Source organism: Diorhabda carinulata, chromosome 1 (genome assembly GCF_026250575.1).
Source record: "Diorhabda carinulata isolate Delta chromosome 1, icDioCari1.1, whole genome shotgun sequence".
NCBI classification, from domain to species: domain Eukaryota; kingdom Metazoa; phylum Arthropoda; class Insecta; order Coleoptera; family Chrysomelidae; genus Diorhabda; species Diorhabda carinulata.
Window position 1 is genome coordinate 30,209,850 of NC_079460.1, and position 19,446 is coordinate 30,229,295.

The 19,446-nt window shown below is 29.9% G+C and overlaps 1 protein-coding gene across 12 annotated transcripts in view; it reads right to left on the reverse strand.

The window, feature by feature from the left end:
- Positions 1-6,606: 6,606 nt before the first annotated feature.
- The window catches only part of LOC130895455 (ELAV-like protein 3), a 68,942-nt gene continuing 56,102 nt past the window's right edge, over positions 6,607-19,446 (reverse strand). For 8 of the 12 annotated variants that reach the window (XM_057802783.1, XM_057802801.1, XM_057802748.1 and 5 more), the window contains 3 exons: positions 15,430-15,468; positions 10,950-11,181; positions 6,607-8,353 (listed from right to left, as the gene is read on the reverse strand). In XM_057802783.1, the coding sequence (XP_057658766.1) occupies positions 8,029-8,353; positions 10,950-11,181; positions 15,430-15,468 (596 nt within the window). In that variant the 3' untranslated portion in view covers positions 6,607-8,028. The remainder of the gene's footprint in view (positions 8,354-10,949; positions 11,182-15,429; positions 15,469-19,446) is intronic. The other 4 variants (XM_057802817.1, XM_057802833.1, XM_057802841.1 and 1 more) reach the window with 1 other exon arrangement.

The following is a 19,446-nucleotide window of genomic DNA, read 5'->3' on the forward strand; positions in this document are numbered from 1 at the left end:
GCATATTTTGCGCCTATTAGTATAAGTAGAAATTTTAGCGTCTGCATTTTTTTTTAAATCCAACCAAAAATATTTTTTTTTTTCGTATTTTTATATGGGTACACAGTATGTCTCTTCGAACTACTATTATAGTTGTAGCCTTTACGAGCTACTGTATGTGGTTTGTGAATATTAATGCGCGTGTTCACATTGAAGCAAACGAATTGAATGAAAAATATTTACACATTTCGTCCATAATTATTTCAATATTAATGGACATATGTTCAATGTTACAGTAAGAGTTAAAAATACATAAAAAAACTCGACGATCTAAAGGTGTACAAACCTTGTATTGAGACAATTGAGACAATTAGTAACAAAAAAGCGTATTAAAGTCATTTAAGAATGAATAACTAACAATTTAATGAGCTCTCACATAAAGTAACAGAAAAATTACACAATATAAGTTGAACGGTCTACAACGACAATTTAAACACCTTTTAGAGTTGCCAAAAAGCTGTTAAGTGTGGAAAGTCGATGCTTTTTGTGTTATAGAGCCTCTAAAATGGTTTTTCTTTATTTAAAATTTGAGAAAGGAAGGCGTAACTGCCTAACAAAACACAAAGTTCTTTGCAGTTTTCATCTTCCTGGCGAAGCTCCTTTTTTTATTACAAAAGCAAGTATCAACTATAGACACTGAACAGCAAAACAAGTGTCTACATTTTCCACCCAGATTCTTCCAACATTGATTTTTTTGTTCAAAAAGTAGATATGCAATCTAAGAGAAACGTAGTTTACACCGTTAATTTCATCGTGCATTCGCGTATTAGTCGATTTCAGTTAAACGACGGTTAAATTGATATTTCGAAATAAAACTGAACATGTTTTGACTTGGAAGATCATAAAAACAGTTCGATTCAATTAAAGTATAAAGAATAGCACCACTTTTACCTGTCTGTCGTTATTAAAAAGCGCAGTTATTCACAGTTTTAATCTTATTGGTGATGCTATCCTTACTTTTTAAATCTTGTTTCTGTATACACGGAATTTTTCAGAGACATTTCATCAAACTGCTCGTTATTCACTCTTAAATGATTTTGATACAGATATTGTGTAAATAATTTCGCTCTTTTTTCCTTTAGCTGTTCGTCGTTTTAATGGACCAGTTCGATCGGTGAAATGGATTACAGTCTATTGCATTCAATGTATTTTTGGTCTGCATCAAAGCGATTCATATTGTTCAACTAAAATCGATCTGTGAACATGCGCCTTTAGGAAGACTTAAACATCCATTCTAGATAATTACATAGCACCATAATCTTTGGAACTCCATGAAAGATCAAAACTATTCATAAGAATAGATCTTTTCATTGTGTTTCTCACTACATCTAACTACATTGCTTCCATACAGAAAAGCATAAATTTTCTATTTATTGCACTACGTTATATAGAACTCCGCGAAAAATTTCCCTTTTCTGTATTGGTCATAAGTTTATCCTTAATATATTATAAATAGTGATGAATAAGACTTTAAATAATAAATATATCAATTCTTACAATTTTATATGATTCTCAAAAATGATTACTATACATTAATCTCAATTTTGTGCTTTGTGTCTTATAAATAGGCATATAAACATTTCTAAATTGGTAAGCTAAAATTTTGTGAAAATATTTTTGGTTGAACTTTTAAAAATTGTTCAAATCGATAAGGTATACTACGGGACTTATTCTTACACTTAAGCATTGCTAGTACTCAATATTGCAAATCAACTATTTATTGATTTGGAATTCTCACATTTCTTGGAAAATTATTAATAAAGTATACTGACTAAATATACATATAAGCAAAATTTGGGTACGCTCATTAAGATTCATCCCCAAACAAATGGATTTGTATGATAATCTAAAAACTTATGAAATTTTACAAACAGCTGGTACATGACCGAAGGTTTCAGAGGTCCCATAATCAATCGATAGTTTTAACTAATAACACTAATGCTCAAGAAAAATTGAGTGTAATATCAAGTAATAGAATCCTTAATATTATAAATAAATTATTTAAGTGATAAATATGTACTATAGGATCTAAAATAAGAGTAATAGTTTAATAAACGTCAAATCCCAAAGGAATGCTTTTGAAATTAGGGAAGTATTGGGTGTATATAGTAGGTAAATATATATACATACATACAGATGCACATATATAAATAGAAGCTAAGACTGGTAAATAAGTATTGACAGACATATATCATTTGAATATCGTTGTTCTGTAAATATGGTATTAGTCTACACGAGTTTCGATTTAGGCCAGAGTAACCAATATAACATCATCTACGTCGCTAATATATTTTGTGCTCCGAATACTATGACTCACTTAAAAATGTAAGATTGTACATTAACCCGTACGGAGTTAAGAGATTGCGCGATACACGGCGTAGGCGGCCGCGTCTGTACTGCTTAGTGTTGGATAATTTGTAATCAATGTTTTTGAGACTATCGATTTAGACTGGAGACTCAAAATGCTTCAACTAATAGTTTTTTTTGTATAATTTCGCATTTAGTTGGAGTTAAATCGCTTAATAAAATATAATTGGCAATTGTACTGTGTAAAAATATTTCATGACACAGTACTATGCGCATGTAAAGTATAATTAATACCGACCCTACTATTGTCAAATACATAAGTTGAATGAATGAATTTTTTAGAATCTTTTGAATCGATACTGTTATTCCAATCTTTATTATACTATGTTTGGAAATGGTGATCAACCAAATATAACATTGATTATCCAACACTGGTACCGCCATTTTCCTACAAATGATGATCCAATATTTTAATCGGGAAATTATAATTCTTTAACACATTCATTACTTTTACCTATTTTCATCTGTTTAATGGACTTACATACAATCTATTAACCCTATGATTTTTTCAGAAAATAGTAAAAATATTAATTCCCGCCATGAAAGTTTACATTATTCAGCGATTAATTAATATCATTTGTCGTCATGAATAGAATTTCTCAACAATACATTTTTATTGACATGTCCATTAATCCTTTTCCTCTTCTTTTTTAGTCAATATTACATTCAACTTTGAGAACATGGTTTCTCGAACTCCCTTACCATTTTGTATATTTCTCTAGTTTTCTACATCTTAATTAATTTCTATCAATAACATCAAACATTTGTTTCTGTTGACCTAAGAATGCCTTTGATTAAAGTTTTTTAGTTCAACCATTATGTCTGGGATATTATTTTGAAGTAACGAATATGATAAATAATTACATGATAATCTTGCAAACCGTTATATTTTTCTTTTACAGATTAAGAATAAAAAGTTAAATTAAAAATTGACTTAGAAGAGGCATACAAAACTTAATATTTGATTCAGTCAAAATATCTGAATTTTTAATTGTTACGTTTTGAGGAATGGCGAAATTTCCGTGTATAAATCCACGTGCAGTATGCCCTAGGAGATATTGTTTTGTCAAAAAACAATATTCTCTAACTTGTAAATGTGAAATTATTCGAAACTTATTTGTGTAAAGTAGCTAAAAATGTATAGATTAATGTTTATTAGGATTACGTTTTTATATTGAATACAGAGTAATAAATGAAAATTGTAACACTAAAGATACTTTTAATGAAAATGTTCCTCATAAATATCTTTATAAGTAAATGAGTTTTTGTCTGATGATGATGATGTGATATGGAAATTTTACACAAGTTTTTCTAGATCTGTGGGAGAATTTACGTAGATTTGCAAGATGTAACTGGACACTGTTATTGGATAATTAGCTCCTTTCGAAAAGGAACAACTTAGTTTGCAATCAAGTAACACGCAGGGACAAATCTGCGAATATTACTTTGACTCATATTTTTTTGGATATGTCCTTTTAACTGTACTCTCACTTTCTTTGTATATCTAACCTACATAGAACATTTTACCTTCAAATTGATTTATGATCACAGTTTTTCTTACAGTGAATCACACGCGGAGATACCTACTGCTTGATTTTGAATCATTCAAAATGTTGACACAATAGAATTAAACATTCTAACACGAATTTTAATACGAATACTTTCATTTGTACGTCTTATTGAGTTGTATTCGAAAATTCTTTCAACAACATAAACTTGAAAATGAATTATGTTAACAATACTTGCCAATGTTTTTCTTGACTATAAAAAATATCATCTTAGAAACATGGTTTTATATTATTTAAGGAGTAACATTTCACTAATTTCAATATGTTGAGTTGATTGGATGACAATATTGTATGTATATACTTCCTATTAAGCGAGATAGAAATTCGTAATAATTGTTATTTATCTTTGGTTTCAATAAAACTAAGGTGTTGCCTACAAATTCATGAACATTTTAACGGTATTTAGGCTAAATAATTTAGCCTTATATTAAAAACTAATACATCCTGTATATTACAATGTAGGGATCATAAATGCTAAAATTTAAATTGTTTAATTCTATTGTATTTTGATTGGCAGGTAAAAAATTCAAGTTGAAGGCGAAAAGTGCTGATACTAATGTTATATAATCACACAAAACGTAGAAAAGCACCGCCACCTTTAAAGCTATCAAGATTTCACCTATAAAATTTGTTTATTACGATTTCGTCACCTATGTACAATTCACATCAATCACTGTGTGGTGGGTGTGCGTTAGGAATGCTTATTATTATTTTCGTTTCGACTATATCCTACAATAAGAAACTACCTCAGAAAAAACCATACCTCGAAATACTGATTTTCACATCACCCACTAACTTCGTTCAGAATATATAATTGAGGTAATAAACATTCACCATTCATTTCAACAAATAAGTGTACGTTTTTTGTTCTATTATTTTGCCAAAAGTGCTTGAAAATGGATTGACTAATTTCTCACAATCTGTTAAAGTCGAGTAAAGCCCAAAAAAGTATGACTCCTCAACAAGAGCCTATAACAGTTAAGGTCATAAAAGGTTTGGTTCAAAGATGAACCTTTTAAGATTAAATTCCATGACTTGGTTTCGGATATCATTCTGGAATCCATTAGTGGACGTTGCATTGAGTCACTGATCTCTACTAGAGCATCATATTCCTTATAGGAAAGAATAGTACGACTGCGTTAACAAGTTCCTGACTTGAGTTTTCTGTTAGCCCACGTCAAGTTTATGAATTCTACATATATAAATGAAGTTTTTAATGCCACTAATGTCCACGTGCGCATGGGGGCTTAGACAATGAAAATGATAGTCAATTAGATTTTTCTTATTTAACAATCAAGGTCATATTTATTCTTTCTTTTTTCTGTTAATCTACACTGCACAATCATTTTTTGTTGCTACTGATTTTTAATTTAAATGTTATACTCCCATTCTAGTGTGATGTTTTTTTATATCTCTGTATTTCTTTTCTTTTGAATACACTAGTAAATAAGAAAACATTTTTTGATTGATCTGTAACGATTGGAATACATAATGTTCAAACATTCTTTACAATATATAACACTATAGCCGCCGTCGTACCAGAATTCTAGTTTGTGGGTACATCTATCGTTTGAAGGAATTATTACGTTTATCTTATTAAACAAGACTTAAACTCAATTAAAACGCGCAACCATACCATCATCCAAGCAGAAAACGTAAACTTCTCTCTATGACAAATTTTTTAAACAAGATCAGCAACATATTTAATGATTTTTCATATAAAGTTGCAACCAATTATTAATTTGGTTTTATATTTTTACTCTTCTCTGGAAAATAAAGTGATATTCAATAGTTTTTTGAGGTACTTTTAGATTGAATAACCCAGTACGTTTTGATGTCAAGAACAAATATTTATAAAAAATTCTTATCCATGGATTTACTCATTTTCTAGCTAGGATAAGGACTGGATATGACACAACGGAAGTTCATATTCACGATTGCTTGAATGCAGTCAATCTGCTCAGAGATATGCTAGATAAAGTAATCATTACACTCATCAAAATATGAGCGAAGAAAATAGTTATTTTGGAAATTGGGTGGTTAGTTTTGAAGGGAGGATACATGACTGTGCTTGTAGCAAATAATATAACAGCCTTGGTACATTAGACTGTAATAAATTCCTCATAGTTCCAAAATAATTTAGGTTTCAAACAACAATCTAAATGAATCAACTAAATGTTTAATGTTAATTTGAAAGTTGTTTCAGAAGTAATGGTAAAATATCAATTATCGTACTTATATTTTGATTATTGAACATGTATTACTCTCAATACATGCTATAATTGTTATTTAGATTCATTTCAGTTACCTGGTAAATAAATATTTGCCCATGATATGTAACTTATGAAATGGTTTCAAAATAATTTACAATTTTACTGTTGAACTTTTGAACAATTTTTTCTGTGAACGTTACTTTCCTTATGATTCTCGATTTAACGTTTGTTAAAAATCCCGTGTGAAGTTTTGTTGAGAAAATTAATATATGTACATATTAAATATCTTGGAAATTTGAAGAATTTGAGTTTGCGTGTATAGACAAATACGCCGTTTGTGCAAAACTTTAGACTAATGTTCGCAAACACTGCAAGACACAAAAGCAAGTGAAGGTAAAAGAAAGATGTAATAAATAAAATAAATCATAAATAAATTTTAATTTGTATTCACAAAAAAATAAACATTAAATTAAAAAATAAAATAAGTTATTTTATAAATTAACAAACCAAACTCATAAATTAGATAACAAATGAAAAATAAATCTGAATGAGAGCTTTTAAGCTCAGTGACTTAGTAAAATTAAAGATAAGATTTAATAAAAGCTAAATTAATGAAAATTGGTTCAAGTAATAAAAGAATATAGATAGATGTGGTCTTGCCAGTAATTACCACCGAACCAGTAAGGGCGTTCCAGGCAAAACCGCAAAATACTAGAAAAGCCAAAAAATATTGGGAAACTAAACACAACACACAAATGAATAATGAGAATCTTGAGTGGCAGGGGCGATCACCATATAAAAAAAAATCGTTAGTTACGATCAGTCATTTTCTCAATCATCTACCTAGTACACTATCACAAGGCTAGATGGCGCCCTTGCCACCGCCGACTCAACTAACACAAATACAGGTAGGTACGCAACGCCACAGAAAATATACCAAAATTGTATGATTCCAGAGTTGGGCCGTTGCGAGCGACTAGTCTGAATAAAAATAAGACACAAAATACTACATACAAATACATAAATTTTATATATTATTTAAAGACATTGAACTTATCATTAGAAAATAATCGAAATTACATGAAAATGCTAATAAACAGAACTATGAATCTTTGGTTCATATTTCTATCAAAAAAAAAACGCTGCTTTACCTTTCATTTTACATATTTAATTAATCATCTTTCAGTTAAAATACTTTTCTACTTTTAACAATTAAGTAATAAATCGAAACAGTATAATATAGTCTTTCAAATTCAATCCATTTCAAATACTTAACAATTTTTTTAATATTTTCACTGATGGCACACTTTTATATGTAGCAATTCAAGAAAAATGAAAACTTAAATTTAATTCTATACTGGATCAATGAAACTGAAGCACGTTGTGTGCCACCAGCGAAAAATTTATGAAGGAAGTCATTAATCTATGTAAAATATTTATTAACAAGAATATGGTACACAGAACTTTCAGACGGTACCTAAAAGTGGAAAAATATTTAAAACGGACATCAGACGACAAATAATGTAAAAACAAAAGTAAACTGCAATGGCACAGTAAATATAAATGACTAATACAAAACATCAGACTATATAATGGTTTGCTATAGGAAACGCGAATGCACTTCTGACTAGCTTCGTATTTTAAGTACTAGAGAATATTTAAAGTACAAGGAGGTGCGCTTCTGTCTGGCAGTGGCACCCCCGAGTCCGTTGCACCCTATTCACACCCCGAAGTCAATTACCTAAAATCTAGTAGTATAAATACCACAAAGAAAAAATAGAAATAAATAATGGAGAGGAAGAGTGCATCGAACGCGCTGGTGTCTACGATTTCCCTTCGCTCTATGTAGTTTTGCTTTTATTTGTCTTAAAGCTGACCTGTAATACGCGATTGCCCAATGTGTATCCATTCAACGACTGGATAGCTACCACTGCCTCATCGTAATTGGTCATAGTGACAAATCCAAAACCTTTACATTTGTTTGTTTGGAGATCGCGTATTACTTTAACGCTTTGTACTGCACCAAATGGACCAAATAGCTGCCAAAGAACGTTCTCTTCTGTCTCTGGAGCGAGATTATAGACAAAGATGCACCAACCGGAACCATTCATTGCATTTCCAGGTAGCATTGAATTAGCCAATAGGTCTCCAGCCAGAGGAGAATACCTAAAACAACATATTTTTCATGGTGATTCTTTCAACCCCTTCAAACCAAAACTTAAACTTTCAATATTATTCATCATAATATAAAAAATATTTTCACCATTTTGAGAGAGACAATTTTAAGAAAGTCTTTTTGTTTTTTTACGGAAAATTTACGATTTCCAAAAGATCAACGATTCTAGAATGTTATGAATAGGGTTTATAGAATAAGTCTCTATCAGACCGACGGAGTTTTATGTCATAGTGATAACATTGGGAAAGTAACAAGTAAACCAAACGGTGTATGAATAAGATGATAAGTGTTAGTGAATAGTTTAGTGTCGTTAATTAATAGTTAGTGTATGAATAAATTACGCAAGTAAGATACACCGTGTGTATAAATTCACCCCACCGGTTTATGATTAAAAACTATTTAAATAAATAGGAAGAGCATATACACAATATGATATGGTGTCCTTTACGAAAAGACTTCACTAGTTAAACTGATTCAAATAAATAGTTATTTTCCTAACAAGTGCGGAAAGTGATACTTTCCGCGCGCGACTGCAGTTGTCCGGAGCGAAGTTCGGGCAAGCAGTCAAGTGCGGGAAAAACACTACGCATGAGTTAGGAACATTATTTTTTCTACGACCGTATATACAAAAAAGTATATCAACCCATTTTACAAAAATTATTTTAATACAACAAACATAATAATATACAAAACTACTAATTATTATAAATATTAATATTGAGAACACAATTTGTTGCATTCTGTAGACTAGTAAGAATTGCCGGTCCAGTGGAGTTATTTGGTTTCAACTGGAAGGTAGATGACGTCGATGAGGATGGCATTGGTTGCAGGTCGCATAAAGATGACGATGACGGCGACGGCAACGGTTTTAAGTCATTTGTAGTACAGAGAATTTTATTTGATATTTTTTTCTTCTGATTCTCGGAGTCCTCCAAATAGCCCTCAGCGACAGTAGTAGCCAGCCACAGAGGCGCTTTAGGTTGGTTATTTCTTCGCAGGAGTCTGCTAGGAACGTTGCCGAAGAACGTCTGAAACTGTGTCCTGTATAACGTTCCGGATTAAGTAGGCGTAAATATGCGGCAATCTCTGCTGGCATCTTACCAAAAGTGTTTACGCCAACGCATTGAACTGAGCATTTTCCATTCTTATAATGAAAAAAAAAATCGGCGGTGTGAAGTGGTAGGTTGTCGTAAATCTGCGTACTTTCTGTACAGCGTCAAATAGGTTCCATCATTTATTTCTTCAGATAAAACAAATGATCTTGACGAATGATTTTTGGAATCAGAAATTTTTACAACAATTAGGTTGCCTTTATCTTGAATGTCGTCGACAGTGATCTTTTTACCATCGAATAGCGGGACCATAATGTATTAGATTTCAAAACCTTATTTAGGTCTGAAAAATACGCCAGAAATACCTCTTCCTTATAAGTTTTGGCCTCTTTCTCCTTACACCATGTAACAAAATGGTCGTATTGCTTCTCATACCTTAGTCTGGATTTGGCAGGTAACAGCTCGGAATTAGCTTCATTTGCAGCCTTCAAAATGGCTTCGGGAAGTTCTTCGTCGGATGAATCCATTAATATTATTGTATCGGATTCGGTTTACTGTGGTTTAATTTAGAAGAAGATTGTACTTATTCGGTCACTTCCAAGACGTTTTGAACAACTTTGACGTTTTAGTAACAATTACACGCCTGGGTTGTCATAGGAACTGATATCAAACACGGATGGTTTGATAGTTGTTTTGTGACACTCCTTTGAAAAATGTACATAGTTATATAAAAAATATATCTTTATTATTTTATATTTTCAAAAAATTAAAAATGCTACAAAAAGCTAGAACAGGTTTAAATTTTATTTGATGGACTATTTCGTAAATATTTATTTACCTGAAGTAACAATAGTTATAGCCTCCGAAGTAAAAAACTATCTAATAAGGTCAAAGTTTGCATAATTTAACTTTCCCGCACTAGTGCCGGAAAGTGACACTTTCAAAACTAAAATGCGTGCGGGAAAGTGGGTTAAAACGCACGGTCGTAGAAAAAGAATGTTTAATAGTAACTTCAAGAAACTTTTTTCTTCCTTCTAAAGATGATCATGATAGAGTTATAAAATCGTGTTTGGAATAACGAGAATTCGTAATTGTATACGTAATTAAGCAGTATGCAAGAGCACTTTAAAAGTATAATTGTACTATAAAAGTAGCCAATCATGTTATACCCTCGTTACATAATTTTAATATTTTCTCTTACCATTTGGCTTCTAATTTCCATTTTATTTTTAACAGTGTTATTATATGTTTACAATTATTATTTTTGTAGTTATTTCTGAAGAGAATACTAATTGTATTTATTATACAAAAATCAACTTCCCAATTTACTTTGTAATTCTAGTTGAAATTGGTTTTAAAATAGCAAGTGTAAAATAATCGGAATGTGGCAAGCTTATTTTTAGAATATTAAAGATTTTTAATTATATTGAGTTGTAAAAGAAAAACATAATATTTGATTTATGCTGAACTACCCGGTTTTAATCATGTTACAAAAAAATACATACCATTCATTTATAAATAATAATTATCTTACCTAAAACGTCCTGTTGGATGATGAATAGGGCCAGCGAATCTCCGTGTTGCTTGTGGAGTAAGGTAAGCTGCCAAAGGAGGAATAGCTTTGTTGTTATTACTTGGATTGTTAGCGAATTTAACGGTTATGGGCTCAGTAGATCCTTTTGGAATGGTGCCATTCAATTCTTGGATTGCTCTTTCCGCTTCGAGACGTTGATCAAATCTAATAAATCCAACACCTTTTGAAAGACCTTAACAAGAAAAGCAGTTTTAGAAAATTTCTTTCAATATGGAACAAATAAAAGCGATTTTCAAGTAATTCAGTAATGTTATGTTTTGAAAACCTATTATTGTTCCTTTCCTCAAACACAGGCCCTTAGGTAATTTTGGAAGTTTCGTTTGTTTGTAAATGATGTTTGACTACAAGAACAATAAGTTTATATTGAAATTATAATCAATCCCAAAAGCCTTTGTTTGCTGTGGATGACCAAAGAGAGGAAGGATGTATTGTATATACATCATTCTATTCTTATGGACAAGTGTGCTCGTGTAGATGTGTAAGGAAGTGATTGCTCTGCTTTTTAATCAAAATTAAACAAAACGAAAACGAACAGAAAAATTAAATAAATCTACATGCCACGTCGCAAATAAAGACAAAAACAACAACTAAATTAATTGAAGCTATAAATGAGCTTAACGTAAACAAAAAGGTGTAAATTATTTTATGAACATGTGTTCGTCAATTGATTAGGGGGATGGGTGCATTTAGATCTTTAATTTTTATTTTATTTCTCGAATAAATTTTGACGTTAGCGATTCGATTTTACATTTAGCTGATACACGACTCGTTAACAGAACAACCAAAGGTGAATCAATATGCGCAATAAGTACAATATTATCCAAATACTTAAAATAATTGATATATTTATCAGCAAGTGTGGAAAATATAATTTATCGGATTCATTGTTGCCATAGAAATTTTCAACGTTTGCTACTGCATTAATCATCCTTTATATTTAATGAAATTTGTATTCATATTTGACTTTTTGGAGGTATATAAACTGTTTCAAGATATTTGGTTATGACTTAATACTAATAACCTCATAAATCAATGAACAAACTCTCAATAGATGGTGGCCGTTAATCGCATAAATATATAAGTTAGTATCATTACTTTAAAACAAGTTTCATTTTATTGTTAATTTGTTCAATAGTTCAACAGCGACAACCTTGTTTACCAAAAGTATAACACCCATTAGGTAAAAAGAAAAATACGGTAAAAATTATTTATTATAAAATTACCTTTGGTTGTCCTGGTTTTATGCTATTACTTTTTCTGTTGTCGACTGTTATTGCTAATTGAGCGTTTGTTAAGTAATGAAACTATATTTCTCAACGAAGCATATTGATGCGACAAGGTGGATCAAAACTACATACTTCAAAAAAGGGCGAATAAAAACAATGATCTATACCTAATAAAGACAATAATTGTGGTACCAAATAGGATACTATTAAAACAATAAGAGTTATTAGAGTCATTAAACAATCAGAAATCATGAAAACTACAGAGATTATGAATAACGATACTCATTTTTACAAACGCTATATCAAAGCACTACAGTCAGGGGTATTATAATAAGAGATGGCACGACAACTTGAGAAATTCTGTTATAAAAAGAAGAAGGCATATTTGAGGATTGGGTCTAGATATGAAAAGGATTATGAATACGAAGTTGTGTTAGACTATAGAATCATTAAATAAAGTTCATCTATTTGTCGATAAGGGAACGCTACATACAGAACTGGATAACATGAAATATAGAAGAACCAAAAGTATATGGAATTTTCTTTGTTGATTTTTGTTGTATTTTAAAAAACGTAAAAATCAAATATCTAGAAACGGACTTGACTTTGCTATTCCACAATAATTTGAATCATCAATATGTATCTAATCCGTAATTTAAGTCATGAAAAAATCATTTATGATATTAACACATATCCATTATTAATTTTGGGAAAGAAAGTTACTTTGTACAACAACATTATCCAAGTATACTAATTTGATTTACGAACATCTGCAAGCTCTGGCTAGAACTAAATGATACATCTATATTGAACTCTATTTACTACCACTGTACCAACATTTTAACTTACATCGTCTGGCGCGTGTTACGATGAAAAAGTTATCTTCTTTAGAGACCGAAAGTGAACTGTTTGGTTTGGATCTCTGAAGATGAGAACTTTGTAATCGAAACGCGCGACAGACGGAGTAATTTTAAGTATTGGTGCATTGGCAGAGAATAGTGTGTATGGATATCACGGTTCCACAAACTTAAATTAGGTATCTGCTCTATTATAAGTGTTCAGCAAACTACTTCGTTTTCAAATGGGACTAAGTCTTCAAATTACACCAGGTAACTTTTAGAATAATATGCCCTAAGCCGATGATGGATATAGCGACTTGAAAAGAGGATAAGGGAAATGATCCTAAAACTTTTATCATCTACCGACAATTTCCGTGAATAATTTGTAATCTTTAACTAGTATGTTTTTATAAACTCGTATGCAATTCTTCAATCAATTCACACCGTACTTCTAGAAACCGATATATAAATTTTTATTTTCATTGAGAATTCAATAATATTGCAGAGTTGTTGATCTGTTTGATAAAATTCGTTACATATACGTGCAACAAAAATTGTTTTTGTTTTTCAACTGGGTTATTCCCTAACATTTATTAAAGAATTTCGATAGGTGTAATCAAAAACAAATATTTTGCATAAAACCATAGAACAATCAATAAACATTATAACTCATAGAAGATTTTACTATTTTGTTTATTACAATTAAAATATACAGTTAGGTAACTGTATTAATTCGCGGTATTAAGATTTTACAACAATATTGTATTTTATTTCCTTTATAGCTAGTATAGAAAAGTTTATTAACTCTTATGCCACCACCAATCCAAATAAATAATCTTTAATAGCTTAAAGAATACTCGATAATTAGTATGGAAGGTTAATCTTCAATTAAAAAGCAATTGAGTTACTACAAAAATGATTCATTTGAAAATTTGTAGATGCCAATAAAATATTGAGAATGAGATTATTTTATCAAACAGAGGAAAGGATAAGATATTCACTAGCATGAATACACGAGAAAGATCGTATATTGATTAATTCAAATTGAGAATAGGTATAATAATATAGCTATGGTATCGAGCTTTCCTCCATAGTTTGATAACCCGCTAATTTTATAATACAGGTCATAAAAATATTTCGTACAAAATTTGAAAAAAGTTGAGTAAATTTTTTGTAAATAATTGAACAAAATGAAATATGTACAGAGTGAACAACAACTTCTCAAATGGGACCCACTGTATATATTGGCTAATTCTTTTTCTCCTCGAGATATGTGCTAACTTGTTAAGTGACAGGCTGTGAAAATGAACAACCGACTATATTTATAACTATGACAGACGTTTGACAAACAAGAAAATTATTTATCAAACATGCATTACACAAAAACTGTAATTTTTGAAATATTTCCAATGTAGGAGAAGAACAATGACAATAAGCTGCATGGAGATATATAATACACGTTACATTTACAACCGCCTAAGGATGAAGTTATCTTTTTTTGAAAAAGAAGATTAGTAATCTTAAAGGTAACGTTACTATAATTACATGTTGAGAATTTAGGGTAACTTTTTTCTATACAACTCTCTACGTTGATAAAAACTGGTTTTGAAATTTTGTAAATAGTATCAAGCTTATTATTACTATTGTCACTAATTCGAGGAAACGATATGAATTCTGTAGGTATACTGAGTAATGGGCATTTCTCACGAATTCATTTCGTACCATCATTCCTACTTATTATTTGGTTTTATTAGTTATTGTGATATTTATTGAAAGTATGTTGAAATATTGTCCGAATATAGGGAATGTTGGTCGAAATGCCAAGATTTTCTGCTTTTGAACGAAATTTTAATTTATAAAGAGGTCTAATATCAATATAATCCTTCAACAACATATAAATCATTTTAATTTAAATTAAATTATTTCGGGCAACTTCTGTTGATATTTTCATTTATCTCTATTTATAATACAATTACAGGGAATTAGTTTATTGTGGAAAATTTGGTAAAACAAAGATAGAAATATGTAGGACTAGTACAAGGTCCTCAGCAAATGGAATACCGGAATGAGAATAAGAGATATATCTACTACTATAGGTTAAAAAAGATCAGAAAGAGATATCTGTTACTTTGATTAATTGAATAATTTACTATGCGTAAGGTTTTATGTTTTAATCACATGTCGCTGATATGGATTGAATTCTATTATTTTGAATGTAAACTCAGAAATGTTCATCATTTTGTCATATTTGAGTACATATTGTTTGATTTTTTATTATATTGTACTTATCACGAATATGATTAGTAGTTGTGGGTGGTGTTTTTTGGGTGTTATGGTAGAGATATAGGTACGTACCAGGCAAACTTTCTCCGGCCCCCGAGACAAATTGACGTACTAAGGAAGAGAAGAAAAAACGCAAAATATAGGTACAGTAAGATAAAAATTAAGGTGAGTATTGGCAGTACGCGGGCATTTGTACCCGTGACTACTTCCAATTTTAAAAGCCAAATCTCAACAGTAACTTGAATAAAATCATACCATAATTAAATCAAAGCTACAACATCTAAAAATAATAAAAAACTAAATATTTACTGATTACAATAATCAATAAACAAACTGCAAAGTATGTTTGATGTAGTTTGTATGTATGTTACTGTGATTGTGGCATACAATGTGTTCCACTAAAGCTAGAAATCACATTTTTATACATTCATAATGATTGCATTGTTCGTACTGTTCTGTTAAATTCGCTTCAAGAAAATTGGCTGAAAAAATGTAAACTTTATAAGAAATTTCAGTGCATTATATATTTCTCGGTAAATTTATCTAATATGTAAGATTAGTCTCCAGGTTAAGCATATTTTTTTATTTTCACAGGTTCACTTTTCTCGGCAAAATTCCAAGGAGTAGGCAGATTGAGACCTTGGAATCGGCCGAAAAGAGTGATTCGTTGCTTGGAGTAGGCAGATTAAGACCACAGAAACGATAATATATATAAATTCATTTGTGCTCTACCTATTTAACAGGATTGAAATACAAACTATCCATTCCATATGAATCTGAAGTCACCATTCTATAGAAAAATATACCAAAAATCATATAATGGAGGTTCTCTTATCACTCATTCCTCGTTAGAAGGTTTCCGTCTTATTATCGGATACATACAAAGATATAATTTTTTTCGTTTACATGTTTTAAATTTTCCATCTTAGAATCAATTTCTCAATATACTTTAATAAACAAAGGGGTTTCTACACAAATTATTTTTTATGTTTAGATCTAATTTCGGTTTTTATCGAAATATTATCCGACGTTGGCAACTTTGTTAAAAAAATCAATTTAAATGATTCATGGTTGCATTTAAATTTGATATAAGTTTTGCTCAAATTGCTAAGGTCTTTCTATTTTATGTATATGAACCATTATCAAAAATTTTTTTTTTTAATTTAACATTTTTCCAAGTATTTTTGAATTTTGGTTATTACAAGGAACCTCCCAAACAATTTTTTTTATTTTTTAAATTTCAGACAAATGAAATATTTTAAAAAATGTATTATTTCAATTTAATTTCTAAAATAATTTGATATTGTTGAAAAAGTCCTTGTAAATATGATAAGATTGGGTATTTCATATTTTAATGTTAAATATATGTGTTGGTGTAAATTAATTATAATATTTATAATTTATTTTTTTATCATTTTTTGAAGTTCCTCATTTGCTCTTAAGTAGTGTTTGATTATTCAATAGCTGTGGATTGCGCATATAAATTCAAGATCTGATAGTTGGATAGCTCTATCAACCAAACTAATAATGACTTTTTGTGAAATAGAATGACATGAAAAGTTCATATATCTTGAGGATAAAGTTGGTTTGGTAAATCATTCAGTTTGTTGCTTTTAGGTAGTGTGACATTAAGAGATGTCATTTTGTTATAGGATTCAAACTGTAGTCTAGATTTTTGTTTTTCATGAGAAGAATTAGATATTCGGTTTATATTTTGAATTTCATTTATTGGAACAGTTGAGTAACAATCCACATAAATGAATAAGAAAATAATGGAATATTTACATAAAGTTTTCATGCCCAAATAGCGCGAGGATAAGTTTTTCTTTATTTTATGGAGTAAATTGAAGTGATTAGTCTTTATACAGCAATAATAAATTTGACTTGTTCTACAACATATCAACTGTAACTGGAATATTTGTATTTAAAAATAAAACAACCAAAAATTAAAAGTATATTAACAAACCTCAAAATAACATATATTTATTAAGAAAATATCAAAAATCCTTGAAACACAGTCAAAAAGAAATAAAAAGAATTTTTGTGAAGTTTTATATACATATAAATGACTATTCTCTCAATAATAGGAAACCTAAGCAATTGTAGCAAAATTCTATTTTATATATTTTAATATACGAAAAAGAATCAATTAATTATTATCTAAAGTTGACCTGAAATACAGTTTTTATATTATTTAGTTAGGTCATCGTTAAATTTTCAGTATTGTCAAAGGCGTTCCAAATAAAAATACCCATACTAAATAATATGAACGAAAGAAATTTAAAAAAAAATGGTGTAATACGTTGACCCCGATTTCAAGGCAATTTAAATATCTTCTAAAAGGAGTATCACTCAATCCCATTGCCATTTATGTTTCAAGAGAGAAGGTGAGGTGAAGAATTTCAGATTTTTTCGGGAATTATTACGTTCGCAGTTAATTGGGGTGGGTACTTTTCCTTAGAACACCGTGTATATCTGTTTCAGCAAAACTATCATTGCTACCCAAAAAGAAATAACTTAATAAATACACTATTTATTTAAAAACATGTAGAGAACCATCGTATTTGATGAACAATATACTATTATCTGAAGAAATAGACGAGAATAACGATGGAAATAAGGAAAAAATATTTCCATTCTAAAATTGTTGAATAAGAGCATTACCATTTCGGTTCTAATATGTTTTTTCAATACCTTTCCTTAACGTGAATAAAATACTTTTGGTGAAATATTATTTTCCACCTACTTTCTTGTCAATCACTGTTTATAAAACCAGCGTTTTTTCAATGCAATACATTCAACTAACACTAATACTAAATGACACGTGTTCAAGTTACCTATAGTCAAATGGCACCCAAATAATTGGGTTAATGCTTGGGTAATTAATGAATATTCCATTTGTTGTAATAAATAAGACTTAAGTCGGATGTACACATAAAATACCTTCACCCTTTATATCATATATTTTCAAAAAAGTAAAACTTACCTGTGTAGAAAATAGATAACTAGAAAATTCAGATCCCAACAAATTCTAGCAGACGTTCTTTAACCTACTTACAAAAATTGGCAAGATGAATTTTTGGGTCCTTAACAATATTATAATGCTACCAAGAATATTTTATTTTACATCAGGTATAAAATATTCGATAGGATTTGATTAACATTTGAATGGAAGATTATACACTACCGTCCAGTTTAAAAGCAGGACTTAAAATTAAATAACAACAATATCGCCCAAATGTATCCGTATTGATTAAAAATATATATATGCGGAATTCCTAGGAATTTTCAAAGTTTGACTCACTATAACAAATATACCTCTAAAATTCCGATACAGTTCTACAATCATGTTAATATAAAAAAAATTTCTACTGTGAACTTTTTCTTACTATCTTCATTTGTCGTTTTCTAAAAAAAGTAGAGTGGGGAAAATTTCCCTGCCTTATATAGAGTGCTCAAAATCTTTAGAATATACTGTTGAATACTATAATGCTGCACATAGTGTTTACTGCCAACACTCATTTACTTATACATATCTGACGCTCGTTTCGATGACAAACTTATCGTCAGTTAAGGTCACTTTAGCTCCTGTGTAATTGTGTTTGTGTAATGGCAGCAAACAGTATGATGTAACCATCGTTTCTAGGAATTCCAACTTAACCTTAATATTAAGCTTCAGAAACGGTTGAAATTACACAAAGTATTCCATCAAAATCAATGAGTTTATTAAAGCTAGATAAACGTGGAAAGATATTTTTGCTTTCAACTGGCAGCATATTTTTTAAACGTCAAACTTTAGGACGGCAGCATAAAATATTAGAATATTACCTATTACTCATGAAGGTGAACTTTATATATACATACATATAAATTATCTGGGTAAATAATAATCTTTGTAAGCGAGTAGAATACAATATTTTCTCCACGACTGATACTTGAATTTAACTGAAAGCTCTGAGAAAATGTTATCATTATTACATTTAAATATTTACAATACTTGTAACTGATGCACACCTATTTAAAATAAGTAATATTATATTAAAGTATATTAATTGACTTATTTTACTTTTTCAATATTTCGAACATCAA